The sequence below is a fragment of the Apostichopus japonicus genome, chromosome 5 (genome assembly GCF_037975245.1).
Source record: "Apostichopus japonicus isolate 1M-3 chromosome 5, ASM3797524v1, whole genome shotgun sequence".
NCBI lineage: Eukaryota > Metazoa > Echinodermata > Holothuroidea > Aspidochirotida > Stichopodidae > Apostichopus > Apostichopus japonicus.
The window spans coordinates 7,664,334-7,680,200 of NC_092565.1; the positions used below are offsets into that span (position 1 = coordinate 7,664,334).

General features: G+C 37.1%; 1 protein-coding gene and 2 long non-coding RNA genes across 6 annotated transcripts in view; 1 reads left to right on the forward strand and 2 right to left on the reverse strand.

The window, feature by feature from the left end:
- Positions 1-119: 119 nt before the first annotated feature.
- Positions 120-3,822, forward strand: LOC139967490 (uncharacterized). Its single transcript, XR_011793011.1, has 3 exons — positions 120-318; positions 1,706-1,913; positions 2,890-3,822. It is a non-coding gene; the product is annotated as an uncharacterized lncRNA (long non-coding RNA).
- Positions 3,823-4,814: 992 nt separating this feature from the next.
- LOC139967489 (uncharacterized) lies at positions 4,815-7,730 on the reverse strand. Of its 2 annotated transcripts, none has more exons than XR_011793009.1 (3): positions 7,609-7,730; positions 6,333-6,445; positions 4,815-5,376 (listed from the first exon to the last, which is right to left on the reverse strand). It is a non-coding gene; the product is annotated as an uncharacterized lncRNA (long non-coding RNA). The 2 variants fall into 2 exon arrangements; XR_011793010.1 differs by having other exon boundaries at positions 7,515-7,653.
- Positions 7,731-9,004: 1,274 nt separating this feature from the next.
- The window catches only part of LOC139967491 (protein RRP5 homolog), a 36,632-nt gene continuing 29,769 nt past the window's right edge, over positions 9,005-15,867 (reverse strand). For 2 of the 3 annotated variants that reach the window (XM_071971366.1, XM_071971367.1), the window contains exons 31-39: positions 15,685-15,785; positions 14,767-14,847; positions 14,369-14,497; positions 13,638-13,706; positions 13,210-13,394; positions 12,709-12,877; positions 12,338-12,491; positions 11,667-11,832; positions 9,005-10,897 (exon numbers count right to left, since the gene is read on the reverse strand). In XM_071971366.1, the coding sequence (XP_071827467.1) occupies positions 10,720-10,897; positions 11,667-11,832; positions 12,338-12,491; positions 12,709-12,877; positions 13,210-13,394; positions 13,638-13,706; positions 14,369-14,497; positions 14,767-14,847; positions 15,685-15,785 (1,232 nt within the window). In that variant the 3' untranslated portion in view covers positions 9,005-10,719. The remainder of the gene's footprint in view (positions 10,898-11,666; positions 11,833-12,337; positions 12,492-12,708; positions 12,878-13,209; positions 13,395-13,637; positions 13,707-14,368; positions 14,498-14,766; positions 14,848-15,684; positions 15,786-15,867) is intronic. The other variant, XR_011793012.1, reaches the window with a different exon arrangement.

The window sequence follows — 15,867 nt, forward strand, 5'->3', positions numbered from 1 at the left end:
CATAATTTTTTTATCATTGTACAGCTATTCCTGTTATTATGGGTCCGTTTTGAATGTGATTGTCCTTTGTAGGCTTCCGTACTGAAATGCGTGACCACTTTTGCGGGATTTATAAAATCCCACACAGCCAGCAGTATGGTAATATGTAAGGATTAAAATCAGACGTAGTGGATTAGAAACAGGGGTAAATCATCATTGATTTGAGACTATTCGATCAAAATTGAACAATGTGCAATTGATGTGACCCCTCCTAGTCCCGGTACATGTGGATGCTGGTTGGCTTTCGGTTTCCTCTAAATATTGTGAACCGATGTCGTTGTGAGTTAACGCAATGCTCTTTCAGTTTCACTAGCCTAGCCTTAGTAACGCATACTTAGTTATTATTACTAGTACTAGCCTAGGCCTATGTGCCTACATTAACTTGTGACACTAAAGTCATTCTAAAGTCAGGCCCAATGCTTTGCCCTGTTAAGTACACACTCTAATGTTACACATATAACTTCTAAGTTCTACGTAGCTCCTAAATTCCTATGTACACTATCATGATTATTCTTTCCCCTAGGCCTAGGTATGGACTAAAGCCTAAAGTTAGACAAGAACTAAGAAGCTCTTTAATTTGTCATATTACTTAGGCCCTGGGGTCAAACTCCACTATAAATGACTAGCCTTAGTCGGAATTCTCTGTTGACTTTGTACATAAGTAGTTGGCAGAGTAACATATATATTCATATTACTGTATATAAATACCTACCGATCACCCTAGCTGTGTAGAACTTGTTTAAAAATCATGTTCAACCTCTTCATTGAATTCATACATAAAAATATGCAAAAACCTAGTCTTGATTAAGTTAATATAATCAACTTAAGACTGAGAGGTTGCAACATTAAATTAAGGGATATGCCAACCTATGGTATCCAGTCAAAACATCCCCGCTTTTTTAAGACCAAAACGTCCCCGCTTTTTACCAAAACGTCCCCGCAAACCAAACATCCCCGTCAGTCAAAACGTCCCCACTTTTATAATCAGTTGGAATGCAAGTGTGGATGTTTTTAGTTCAAATCAAAGAGTAAGCTAGGATAAGAATAGTTAAGGACTAGGAGTGGGAAGTGCCGGTTATGAGGGCGGAAAAATTTTTGAGTATAATTTCCTAAGGTAAGATAATATAACTAGAAAAGAGAATGCAAGAGGGCTGTAGGGTAATAGGATTTTTTAAACCCAAGTTTGTTTCTGAATGAATATATACGATATTGAGGGAAGGGAATTAAAAAGGATTTTTGTTTTGTTTACGTACAGTACAACAAGTTACTTTTGGAATATGCGAGACGGGCTGGATGGAAGTGATATATATTCTGATATATGTGATGAAAGTGATATATATTTTAAATTATAACTTAAAATTAATATATATTCACAAGTGTGAATGAATGTGATAGACGGGGACGTTTTGACTTACGGGACGTTTTGACCAACGGGGACGTTTTGACCAACAGGGACGTTTTGACCAAAAGCGGGGACGTTTTGGTACAGGGAGGTATTGGTAAAGGGACGTTTTGACTGGTAAGCCAACCTATGGCCTACTAAACTAGCCCTCAAAGATGAGGGTGAGTGGGATAAGGGTGTGTTTAAGAACTCATAAAAAATATATAGAAGTTTCATTGGGTCTATTTGCAATCACTTTAAATTTAATTTCTGTTTTGTATGCAGCAAACTCTGTGACCTCCTATTCAGTGTAAACCTTAGACCTTGCAATTGCTTGGATTTGTGGAATTGATTTATCAGCTAACATGTGGCCATGACAGATTCAACCAACTTGGATGCTCTCAAAGAGGAAAGAAGAAATGTGAAAGCCTTATTAGAAGAAAGGGAAAATATGTTGAGACAATTGAATCTTGCAAAATCGTTTAAAGAAAAGGTAAAAGCAATTAAAAGTGTTGAGGAAGTATTGGGTTACATTTATACCAATGCTGATTTCTCTCGAGAATTATGGACATTTACATGTGCTTAAATTGTGTGGTATGCGTTGTTTTGAATCTTAGATTATAATGTCAGTACTTGGTTTTTTTAAAAGGCAGCCTGAATAGCACTTTTTTCCAACATATTACAACTGTTCTGAAAGGTAAGACAAAAGTACTATATAAATAAATTGGCTGTCCCTAGTAGGCTTGAACAATCTCAAAGAGTCTCCCCCCCCCCCTCCCCACAAAGAACAGATTACAAATCAGCTGCACTGGGTTTTGAATGTGTTTCAACACATGACTTCTGTTTCATGGTGTATATTTATAAAGACATTACCCTTGATAAATGCACAGGGTAACTGATTGCAGAATCTAATATGTGGAAGTGAAACTGAGCAACTGTATAGGCTGTATTGTTGAAACATATACAAACCTTGTCACCATTCATGATTAATTATGTCCATATTTTGTTTCACCTTTCACAAAGTGCTAGGGACAGTAGCCAACGGAGGCCATTCCATTTAAAACTCAACCACTTTCTTGACTGTTCAGGTGAAATTACAAAAGTGACAGAGTTGAAATAATGCCTACAGTAGCATTTCACAATATTAGCTGCTTGCTACAAATGCACAAAATATGTATTGCTAATATCAAGGTGATAATTCCATGTATAAACTACTGTAATGTATTTGACATTCATGTTCTTGATGTGTTCTGGCAATCAAATGCAAGTGTTTCTTAAACACAATTTTGTTGTACCGTCAAGTTGCAAAATCTACTTGAATTGTCCTTAAATAGCCAGGAGTTTGAGGCGTGCATAATGTATTATTCTTCAAATGGAATTTGGTGTTGATGAGCAAAAATGGCTGCCATTTGATATTATGGTATTAAGCATTCCGGGACCGACTTTCTTATTTTGTCCTCCGTTCTTAGAATGACCTCCAGGAGCTGGATGTGCTCTCAAGCAAGTGGCGAGAAGCTTGTCAACAGGCCATTCTACAGCTTCACTCCATGCAACCAGAACCTAAACCATCTTTGTCAGCAATGATCAATTACTGGAATATTGATCATAAAATGATTGGATACAATGAAGAGGAAGAATCGTTTGAATGAATAATTGTCACAGCAACTCTTATCTTGGAGGATATGTCACGGTTGACTGGTGGTTGGGTGTGAACTTCTTTAATGTTAAACAGATTGAACACTTTTTTTATTATTATCTGGTACTATGTTATGATAGTTATCATACATAGCTCTAGGCCATACAGGTCTGAGAGATTGTGATGGGTGTACTCCAGTGTCTGTAATCTCTCATTCATAATTAAACCTGATTTTCTTCATCAGTCATACCAATGGGTGCCATAACATTTATACTATGTACAGAGTATGTCGTGTCAGTTGTCTGAGTACAATACTCCAAAACTAAAAGAATTGCGCAAAAAAAAACTTTGTTGGAAGATATATATAACATGCTTTGTCAACGTTTGTTGCAACTACGTGTCAGTGTTTCAATTCCAATGGTTGTCTCCAGCCATAATTTGGCACCAGATTTTCTTTCTCTGTTTTTTCTTTTACTCATCCAAAAACTTGTAATTCTGCCGGTGATGAATGATATTTGTTTTAATACTTAAAATGAAAAAAAGGGGGGGGGTTTTTCCAAATATTTTTGAGAATGTTTAACTAATGTCTGCCGGTTTAACTTACCATTGGTATCAAACTTAGTAAATTCAAATGCATTATTAGGTCAATACTTACAGTGACTTCATTTGTCTTCCAACTCGCCAACATGGATGGTTATACATTTGAAAGTTTACAGAAAGACAGCACTCTTCTCAGGAGGCAAAAATATACTTTTAAAGAACATTACTTCTAGTGTTACATCTGCAGTCTTTTCTGAGTGGTCTCTTTTTTGTGGCTGTTGTTTCAGAGGCCAAAGCAGGATATCAAAAAGGAACCGGTGACCCATGGCTTATTGAATCCTGGAAGCCGACACTCATGTAGAGGAAGGAAGAGTTGGGGGGGGGGGTGGAGGAGACTGAGGATTAAGTGTTAGTTGAAAATGTCATCTCAATACATCCTCCCTCTAACTCTAGATATGGTTGATTGAATGGAACCTAGCCTAACTAGCTAAATCATTGGTTCTTCCTTAAAGGGAATCACAGTTGATGGTCTGTGACAAACATAACAGCAAATATTCTTCAAAAGCTTTACTTTCCTATTTCAAATCTTGTTGGTGATTTATCATTGAGCCCTGAACACTGCACATTATGAAATGATTGAGCTCTTCACCAAAAGAGGCAGAAAATTTCCACCATTTTTCATTCAGCAATCAACTCCAGCCACTGAAATATCCCTTTAAGGAAGAAAAGCCACTACTGGGTTCCTTGTTTACAGTGAATGAGTGCCTGAAACATCAACAGTTACACATAAAGTTAGATTTGGACTTTCACAAGCCTTGTACTGCATTGCAGAAACTGCACTTAACTTTGCTAGCAATTTACATCGATTGGCATGCAGGAGGAACATATCTTACTGTATGTCTTGTAGAAATGCCTAAGTTGCATTATGTATTATTCACCATGGCGCTTCAACTGCTACCATACACGGTAACCATACAAGGAGAGAGACATTGCATGAGGAAAGGTTGAGAACTAGAGTTATGTTTGGATGAGGTACTGCTCAGATAAAGGGACATAAGATAACAATACAAAATGCAGCTTTAAAGCTGACAGTTGCTTTCAACTGTACTGCAGTGATGGATGGGGGTGAAGGGGGGGGGGGGGGGCTGTGGAAGTGTTCTTTAGTTTCAGGATGAAGTAAGGATGAAGTAAGGTAAACCAAAATGAGGAAATAACTGCTTACATTGCTTATCTTTTTATTCCACATCAGTTAACAATATCACTCTTATGTACTCATCACAGCATTCTGTGTCGTAACAAGGGAACATTTAGTGATAAGTCTTACTTCATGCAACATGGGTATGCTCCCAAACTCTCTCTCTCTGCTTAGTAATTCCAATATTTTTTATAAACAGTATTCATTAGTACCTTCACATTTCTATGTAAATACTCCACTATTCGTCGTTTCATACATCTGTAGCTACAACAAAACCCATGTTAATCACTAAGTTGAGTCCCTCGTAAAAAGATCATCAGATTTTTCTCTCTTACTCAATTCACATAAAAAAGGCATAAAAAGATAAGCAAGCATAAGTTTTTCTACATTTTCTTTAAGGATTGCAAAAAGTTCCAATCTTTAAGATATTATAGACCCAAATAAACTGGGTAATTAATTTGAACATCTCTCTAAGGGTGCTGGCTGTCATCATTTGGCTGCTATAGCTGCTTGCCTGTTCTTGTTCATCCGTCTCCTAACGAACCAGACTAGGAAGAATGTTGTTGCATACGTGGCCACCACACACTGAAATAAGGATTCAAAACAATAAAGAGAATCAATCTAGGTTACATTAATGCAGTACAGTGTCTAAAGAAGCCAACAGTGTCTAAAGAAGCTGGTGGGGTTTGCAAGGTTATGTCTTCCCTGCTCACCCCAAAAAAGCCAATTGCTTTTCAAAGTTAATTATTTAATTAATAGTTAATTAAAAGTTAATAATTTATTGAGACCTTCAGCCCATCAATTTCAGATGTATAAAACAAGTAACCAACTTGGATGAATAACATTACAGCTGATGTTACCACTGTCATAACCAGGTAAAGCTAATATGCATTACCAGCTTAGTGCACCTTTCTGGGCTGGGAGAGAAGCTTTCGAACAACCAACGAACAAAGCTAAAGTGAGCTTGGTGCAGCAGGTCTGTATTCGATTTCAATATGTTCCCTCCTTAATACGATAAAGCGTGTGTGATTAAATCATTTTAATGATTTTTAACTGATTACAAGACAAAGGTTAACTCTGCTAATAGGCTGCACACTTTTGAGTAACAATTTGCCTGATTACAGAGAGACCTTAGCAAGTGCACTATGTCAACTTTAACATTTAATCAATGTTTATATAACCGTTTCCCTCGCCTTAAGAATGATGATTTGTCTTCACAGCTGAGAAATTTTACATGTGTCACAAATAATCCTGTCTCCTGAAGGTCTTCTCAAGAGGCTGGCCTATTTTCCTGACCCCAATCCAAACAACATGGGAAACCAAAAAATAAATGATCTGTTTGCCTATATCCCAAATATACTTGATATGTATGTGCAGAGAAGGTACTTATGTTGCAGAGTGGAAATCAATTGAGAGAGCTCTGTAATGGTTTGCAATGAACTTGAATATTTCTTTATTTGCTGTTACATAGAGTTTTAGAGCACTTTTGTGGATTTTACGCTTTACAAAATAAATTATTTATAATTATTATTATTACTTACATTTCTCTTTCCAAACGTTGTGTCTGCATTGAAATACTTCTTAAACCCAGCGTAATGAGCAAACTGTGATTCATCTACATGTCCGCCAGCCATTATGATTCAAGACTGTGTTCCTGTGGAGGAGATGTGAAAGCAAATAATTTATACATCTATTGTATACATCGTTAACATGAACTGAAATTTACAACAAATTAGTAGCTTGTGGTCACAACACTACTTTTGTTTATTTGCATTAGCAGGTATAGTTTTTAACAAACTTTTATAGCCTTTATAGAAAATACCTTAAGTGAATTGGTTAGTTCCATTTTCAAAGGGTGTCAGATTCCTTCCAGTATTGGCAAAAGGCTACATCATTCCTAAGGTTTAAATTTTCATTTCCCCTTATTAAATCTAACATATTTTCTTTGCACTCTTTCCTAGTGTGTTGGTTACATAAGTGCTTCTTCACAAAAGAAGCACAAACTTGCCTCCATGCAGGGATGGTGACAGTTTTTTTCAACATATCTTTGCTACTGTAGACCTATAATGGTCATGGAAACAAGGTTACACTCAATGTCACTCTAACTTCAAGTTCCCCTTCAAACTTTTCATAATGACCACAAACAAACTATGGACTGTTTTAATCATGTCAGTCATAGAGCTTTACGCTATCACATCATTAAAGATAGGTATCAAATACCTACAGCATAGGCTAGTTTGAAATCCATTATTAAATTTATGTTTTTTTGAGGAAAAAACCTGAGAATGTGCTGTCATTAAGCCTTTAAATTAGACTTCAATTGAATAAAAGAGCAAAAGAAATGTCGGTTAAGTCCCATTCACATTCCAGTGCCACCAGGTGACGGATGGAACTTGATCCAACATCACCTACTCATGATTATATGTGATTATACGATACTGAGACGACTGAATCCGTAACGTTAACCTCGGTTCGTAGATATTCGTTGTCTTCATGAGAAAAGGTACTACACTTACTACTTAGTGCCACAACTCAACACAACAATCTAAATGGACCTAGCCTCACAGTTAGCGTATCAAATAATACGTTAGGCGATTATAGCCTAGGACCGGGTGTATGCTCAAAGCATAGGCCTAACGTTAAGCGGCAAGTACTTATAGGCCTAGTTACAGAATGAGAGCAATGTTTTAGGTTCACGATATAACGCCAGGATCATGAGTTACCATAAACCACCCGATGATAATCGTATACTGACAGTACATGCAGTTGTTTCGCCTTGTTTTCGCTAGAGAAAGTGAGTATTGCAACAAAGTTTACCTTGATACCGTGTCGAAAATGTGTTCTGTTCGAGACCAAAAGACGGTATGATACAGGGGGCGCTATAAAGGAATGTTTGCTACTATTTGGTCAAGGGACGTATCTGGTAAAATTGGCTATTCACCAAGTAGCCTGCCTAATAAGGACGACGGGAGTTATTTTGACAATGTAACCAGAAAAACAACTGGTTAAGTAATTAAATGTCACATTGCACATTATATGAGAACATTTCTTGAAACTCCCCACAGTTTTTAATAAGGTGGATCTACATACAAAATTTGCGGTTCATCCAAGGTTTACTTTTTTGTTTACACGGTTTTCAGACATTGACCTTCTTCTTTCAATGGTGACTCTTTGTCACTAAATATTCCTCTTGAATATGGTAATCATTGTAGTTTCTTTTAATCATCAGTGGGACCTTAAAAGTAGTCAGTATAGGCCCCAAATTATAGCACGCTATAAATGCTAAAAGTTTTCAAAAAGTACTATCCTGGGGGTCTTTTCTCTCCAAATTGTTCTCAGACATTTTTAAGAAACACACAAGATGACTGAATGTCCCAGTGAGGAAAATTTCCTCGAAGGTAATAATAAAAACAATTTAAGAATTTTGACCAAAGGTGACCATATTTGAATATCTAGCATTTAGGAGGCCAATACAGCATACCTTTAATGACCCCAAAGTGTCAGTTTAATCCTGCTTCTCATTGACTAACTTTTGTATCTTGTAGGATTTGCACAACTGAATATATATATTATTGCTATGAGAGTGGTGGCAGTGTGCTCATTTGGGTTAACTCCGCAAATCGGGGTGAAATTTGTTATTTCTTTATTCCGTTGTCAGTCTTGATAGAGTAGCCCCCCCCCCCCCCCCCCATGACAAGGATCTGCCAGTATCCAACTCACCAATACCATTCGTAAAAAGAACGCGTAAATTTTGGGGTTAGTTTTCAATTCCCCCATTAATTAAACTATCTGTATGGAACAGTTTGATAGTTTTGTATGATTTTAAGTCATGTGACCATACGTCCCGAGATTTCCTGGGACAGCCTACAGATGTTATGGACTGTCTCCAGATTAAAAGCGTCCCCAGATTTAATGTACTGTCACTGATCATCCCAGATTTGTAAAACGGCCCAGAATAATGTCAATTTGAAAAATAAAAATATGTCTGTTTCTAGGGAAAGTATTACAGAAACATGGGCATATGACCATAATTCTCCAAACAGCACCATGTGTAACATTGGTACATCAAAATCCCACCCATCCCTTAACCCATGAACTAGTGTAGAAACTACCCTTTCATGTAATCAATTAGGGTTAACATCAATATCATGTCCCCAGAATATCTGAAGGAAGAAATTATTACTTTAATTCAAGACAAAAGAAAAGCAAAAAAAAAAGAAGAATTGTTATGGATTTGTTGGATAGCATCTCAACATTAATTTTTATTATTCTGATAGAGTTAAGGACCTTAGCATATGTGACTATCACAGGAAACCATAATGACAATAATCATACTGGTTCCCTCCTGATGCAAAACCAGAGCAAGACTTATATGATAAAATTTATCATCTTAAACTAGTCAATCCATCTAATCCATCTAATCAAACCTTACATTATATTTTACATATTAAATGTGAAAAGTAAGATTACAACATTTTGGGTAACACTTAAGACATGAATTATTAAGGACAAGTGTAATGTGAGAAAGGATTTAAGACAGCAAATAATACTCCAGCATCACCTTCTTCATACCAATAGATATTCTCTTGTACTTATATATAAGGAATTAATAAGTGAAATGATGACTATCAAGTTTGATAAATGCTCTCCCACCCCAAACCCCCCTCTTCACTCCACCCCCAAAATAGAACAAGAAGAAGTTAAAACAGAGAAACAAAATGTTTTTCTTGTTATTATTTTCCTCGATTCCATTCACCAGAGGCAATCAAAAAATGATAAGCTGTGTAAAATATCAATTTTGGTAAATGAAGTACTTTCCATATTGGGAGCCAATAAATTGGTGTCTTCTGTAGCTAAAAATGTTTTATTTATCTCAATATCCATCAGAGATACCATTGAATAAATTTTTGAATTTATATAATAACTAGAATCAATACAAAGGAAAATAATCCCAAAACAGTATCACATTTATATGTAATATAATATTTCATATCTTTAACACAAAAAAGGCTGTTTTATCCTAAATTTACGCTTTAATAGTATTACAAGCCATTCTCAGGTCACAGAAAAATAGTGAGTGAAACTCTGAGCTCTAGATTAAGAATTCTCCATATTAGAACAAATTCTAGTCCAATGCTTTCAAAGGCCAACCCTAAAAAACCCTTAATCATGTTTCAACAAGAGAAATAGCATCACATTTTCCCGTTTTTCAAGAGAATAAATTCTCTTTGATAGACTGGCGACCATTCGTTACTATAAAGTTGTAAACACGTCCAACGCTGGAACTGATACTGTTGTATTCCTAACATTTCTACGAGGAAGAAATGTAGATTATAAATCCTTGCACTTTAGGATAACACAAAGCACTTTTGGATAACACAAAGCCTCTATAACTCTGTCAGCGGTCTTGAAAAAATCTGTAAAATATCCTGAAGACTTAATTCTAACCATTAGGTTGTGTATATGTTTATTACATCTAACTTAACAAAGATTAAGATGAAGGGAAAAAATGTCATACGTCCGTTCCTCGCTAGCATTCAATATGAATAGGTCAAAAACGGTCACAACACTGAACAACAAACCTTAAGCAATAGTTTGACAGGTTTTGGGAAATTCTTTCGACTATTCATAGTGTGAGAGATCCTTTCGTTATCCAGTAGTCTGGTGGCTTGGGATAATTATTTCCACTATTAGTTGTTTGAGAGAACCTTTTGTTATCCAGGACTTTATAGTGACAGAAGTTCATTTACTATTGCTGTACTTTTGTTTACATCATCGTCCCTCGAGGCAGACCAGAAGCTTTCAAAGTTACAATATAACACCTCAGCGGTTAACTCGGAGCGTCCACTAGAGGGTAAGGGTTCTCTCTCTGTGGTATTCTTTCTTCACCTCATCAGCTGTAAACTTTCTTCAAACCCTAATCATAGATCAAGTTTCGTTAAAATCCATCCCTGATTTAGATTCTACGTATTCGATGGCCTTCTGCTTCACAGCGTCTACTTCCGCGTCCGTCCCGTGTTTCTTCTCAAATTCCAGAAAACGGTTGAAGAAGAATTTGATCTTCTTTGGCGAAAGATTGAGTGTGATGACCCGTTCAAACAAATGTCTGCAGATAGGAAAGGAGAAAGCAAAATAAACATGAAGGCAGCGTTTTACAGTTTGAGTGAGAATTTACTGCAAGCCAGTGACTCTACACTGGAAGATGGCAGCCACAGTACGGGATATTCTATATGGGGCCTGTTGATTATTTCAAATAACTGCTGTACGTTCTCTTGACGAGAAACGCATTCTGATAACAACATGTGTACATTAAATGGTGTTTAACACTTTCTTCATCTTTGCCACTGTTCATCCAATAATGGTATCCATAATGCATCTTTAATACTGTTCAATTTAAATACAATGTTTGTTCATCTAGTGGTGGTAACTACATCTTGTGTTCATCTAGTAGCAGTAACCACATAGTGGTAGTAAGTACAAAGTTTGATCATTCAATTACAAGAACCAAGCAGTGTTATCATTCAGGATCATTGTCAGTTATCATGTTCAACATTCATCCAGTAACAGTATCCACGGTGTATGTTCATTCTGGTGATGGCAACAGCTAGGTGCATTCATCCAGTGATGGTTGATACATAATATAGCATGTTCTACATTCATCCAATATTAAACAGCATCCACAATGTATGTTCATCGTATGACATTATTGTCACTCATTGGCAACAACCACGCCTATTTATCAATAGTATTAACCTCAATTGCACATTCATCCAGTAACTGCACCCCCCATGTACCCTTCCTACAATTATGATATCCCTGGTGACCCCCCCCCACAGTGTGACCTGTAATAGTACCCCCTACAGGTGAGTGCTTACCTGACATTTTTCATGTCCCCTGTTTTGATGACCATGTCCAGGTAGATGGACCAGATATCTGTCCTCTTTGGATAATTACTCAGGACATTCTCAAACATAGTCTGCCCTTGCTCTGGTTCTCCAACTTTATACTCCAGCTGAGCAAACTTTGAAATCACATCTATGTCTGTAAATACATTAAAAAAAACATGTCATTGTAACAATAGGAATATAAGAGTGTGTGTGTGGGGGGGGTAGGGGGGGAGAGAGAGACGGACCAACATGGTTCATAAATGAAAATGAGAAATTTTAATAGTGATTTATCAATATCAGATTTAAAATGTAACTTTTTCTGGGGATAATGTTGAATGTGTAGCTCAAAAACCAGCTATATATTTTTTTTTAATAGATTATAATAAATGCAAATATGTGTAATACTCCCAACAAGAAATTACTGCAAAATGTTCAAAGCACAAAGGCTTTACAGAACAGGCAACTCATCAAACAACAGGTGTTATTATCAATCAAACACTTTCCTGAAGTTTGGACCATTTTTCCTATACACTCAGTGAAAAAAAGACATTCATAAACTGTTGACTGGTCACAACATTTTATAATCCAGAGCCAATTTACGTGCTACTGAGCAGAGTCGATTGTACAAGTTACATCTCTTCAAACTAAAAGTAACTTACGATCCTTCTTGGCTAAACTCTTGAAGCTCCTCTGTAAGAGGTTCTTGGCAGAGTCCTGTTTCCCATGATGCATCAGGAACGTGCCGTACTGCACCCAGACGCTTTTCTCTAGTCTGAAGCGTTTCAGCATGGTGTTATACACGGCATCTGCAGACTAAATGAAAAACAGGAGCAATGTTAGTGCTGACTAGAGTGACGTATCAATCAATTAATCAATCAGAAAACATCTATATAGCGCCAAGATCAACAATAGTTTATCCAAAGGCGCTAAAAGACAGTTTCATGAAATAATATTGCAATACACTTGTTCAAACAAACAACGTTTTAGCGGTTTAAACCCGACGGCTAATTTTATTTCCATCTCAGCTTACCTCAATCTTTCCTGATCTCGTGTAAATATTTATGAGATGCTCAAAGACACGGTAAGGTTCACAGTTAGAGAGCGCCCTCTCAAACACCTTCAGTAACATATCCTCTGAGCCGTTGGTGTTTTCCAGGTTCATCAGGGCCACCCAAACATTCAACTTTTCTTGTTCTTCCCTGAAAGAGAGAAAGAAACAAAATAATGAAGAGTCTTGGCTGAATATTTCAACAAAGATGTCATGCTTTGCTACTATGATTTATATGTTAAGGTTAGGAAATTTCTGGGTATCCAAAAAAAGCATTTAATTGAATTATAATGCTTTATCCACACTGTTTGATTATCTAATTCAGGTCTTGCTTACATCATAACATTGCTCCTCTATGGGTGCCTTGCAGAAGTCCAGTAACATGCAAATTACAAAATGCTTCTTTTAATTAAATCATAAATTGTGAATTTCTCCTGTAACTCGTAGACTATCTCTATGATCGTGGACTGTCAGAGTCGTTACCTGAAATTAATCATCTTGAGTGCTTTCTCAGCAACTGCCCTTGCCTTCTCCACGTCTCCTGCGTCTAGATGGAAGGCCATGTACCTGATCCAGACAATGGAGCTGTTCGGCGAGGTCGTTACCATCCTATCGAAATCATCGATGGTCTCTGGGGCTCGGTCAGTGTCCATCAATGCATGTTCCGTCTGTCGAGGAAATTCATCAACGATATCAACAATTAATTGACAATATTTTTACCAAACTGGAATATTGACTGGGATTTAAATATGTTTTGAGACACAAAAATACTGAAGATGATTCATTCATATTTATATTCTAATACATATGTGATATTTCGTTTGTCATTGTCCTAATTGGCTATCCAAACATTATATTGCAGATCAATAGTTTTACGTCGGAATCAGAACGAGATTGAAGAGGCTGACTACCTTAAACAGGAAATCTTCTTCAGCTTTAGCTTTCGCTAATCTCTCCTGTTTTGTCTGCTTCTTGGCGACCTACGAAGGAAGAGAGAATAAATGAAAAAATATGAGCACTGAACAACCAAAACCTGACAGGTAAATTATAAACAGGTTTATGGAAAGTACTGAAAATTTAGTGTCCTTAAATATAAAACATCTGGGATATATCAGGGTCTTGTCACGTGTGTTGCCAATTTAATGATCTGCAATGTCACAAGGGTGCAAGGAGGTGCGACTATTTGCTTGGCCGTAGTGTTTCTTTCTTTCACATCTCTTCGGTGAGTTCAAATATCTTTGACCCTAAAACCCCTGCCAGTGTTGTGTCATGCTCAGAACTTCATATCTAAGATTCAGCATTCGTATTTAATCCCATTTCAATTACAGACAAAACAACTTTGTCATAGACTAACAAAGAATACCATTACAGTCCTACCATATGTGGCTCAATGATGTCATACTTAGACTTGCTCAAGTCTTCACTATTTTTTTGGAGTGGTACACCAAATATGAATATATGAATTTTTCTTATCTGGTTGTTTGTTCATCAGAAGAACCGCTATCACTCTGACCAAATGATGGTTGCGATCGCTTCTCCTTTAAGCACCCAAAGAATTTGGTGTTAAGTCTTCAAATGATCGAACATTTTCTGACAGATCCCTTGGAATTTCTCCTATTGTTCCTTAAAGTACACCACTGACCTGTTTGACCTCTTTCTCTTCCTCCTCGCTCTCTGAGTCTGAGTCGTCTTTGCTCTCAACAACATCCCGGGCCTCTTCATCCCAAGCATCCTTGACGTTGATCTGAAGTCTGGCTTTCTTGTCTCGTCCCTACCGAATAAAAACACAACACAACGTAATGGGCAGATGAATTCAAATTCCACTCTCTTTAAATGATGAGAGTGTGGCTGATTTAGTTCTCCACATTCCCCCCTCCTACTGTGACCCCTAACCACCCCCTCTCTCCTACCCTGACTCGTCCTCCCATCTGCATCTTCAATACTGACTATCGATGGCACATGCATATGACCCCTTAATAAGGATTGATCCTATAATTGGAGAAATAGAAGAACAAATACATGAATAGTGAATGTTATCACCTGCTTCCCTTTTCTTCCTTTCTTCTCGTCGACTGAGACCGTAGGAGTTGGTTCATCTTCTTCACTTTCAGAATCACTCTCCTGAAAACAAAATAGAAGCATTGAAGTAATCATTGTGACATTCAAACCACGATGCGTTTGTGGAATTCTCCCCGCTGCCTTGAGAGCAAACAGGAAGATTACAGATCACTGCAGTGTCATAGATGATATAAGCAAGGATTAAACACCAAAAATCATACAAATATCCTGTTATCTATTTAAAGACACACACACACTGATACTCATCCCAAACTGGTGAGAAGAATCGTCTCTTTCAAAACTGACAGCTACTCTTGATCAAGCTTCAGCGGTATGAGGTATATTCACCTCAGACTCAAGTGAAAAGAACAAGAAAAATGATATCGAACACATCAAACCATTCAAAGTGACATTTGTTTTGGGAACAGATCATTAGGATTTAATGTTTGTATGCATGTTTTAAAACTGTTCGAGCAGAGCCCAAGAATCTAACACAATATCGTGCTTTAAAGAACAGGTTGTTTGGACAATGACACGTCTCTCCCCACACAATACATGGACACAAATTACATTGTCACTTTACTGACTTAATATGTCCATTTCAACAAACTCCAACATCTCAATAAAGTATGCCTCCTGACGAACACAGCAACACTTAAGTAAGGTCAAGGACACTCATAGCAGATCTACGAGCACCTAGCCTTATACGCAAATACTCTTCTGGGCAATACTAATCGTAGTCATCATATGATTGGTCTAATGCTGGTTGACATTTTGGACATGAAGAAATTCTTCAAAGTGTTTGTGCAAGACGAGGCAATTGCTCGTTGAGATTGAGAAACATGATGTATTCCTTATAATGTAGGATTTTATTATTTAAATGCTTCCAGTTTCACTCACTGATTCTTCCAGCTTCCTCTGCTCTTTGTCGCCTTCCTCATCCTCATCCTCCTCTTCACTCTCCACATCCTTCCTCTTCACCTTTACAGGTTTTGACTCCTCTGAGAAATTTCACAAAAATTCCATAAAATCTTCTTGATAATGCTATTTTGTAAATATTTTTTCAAAGCAGCCCTTTAATCA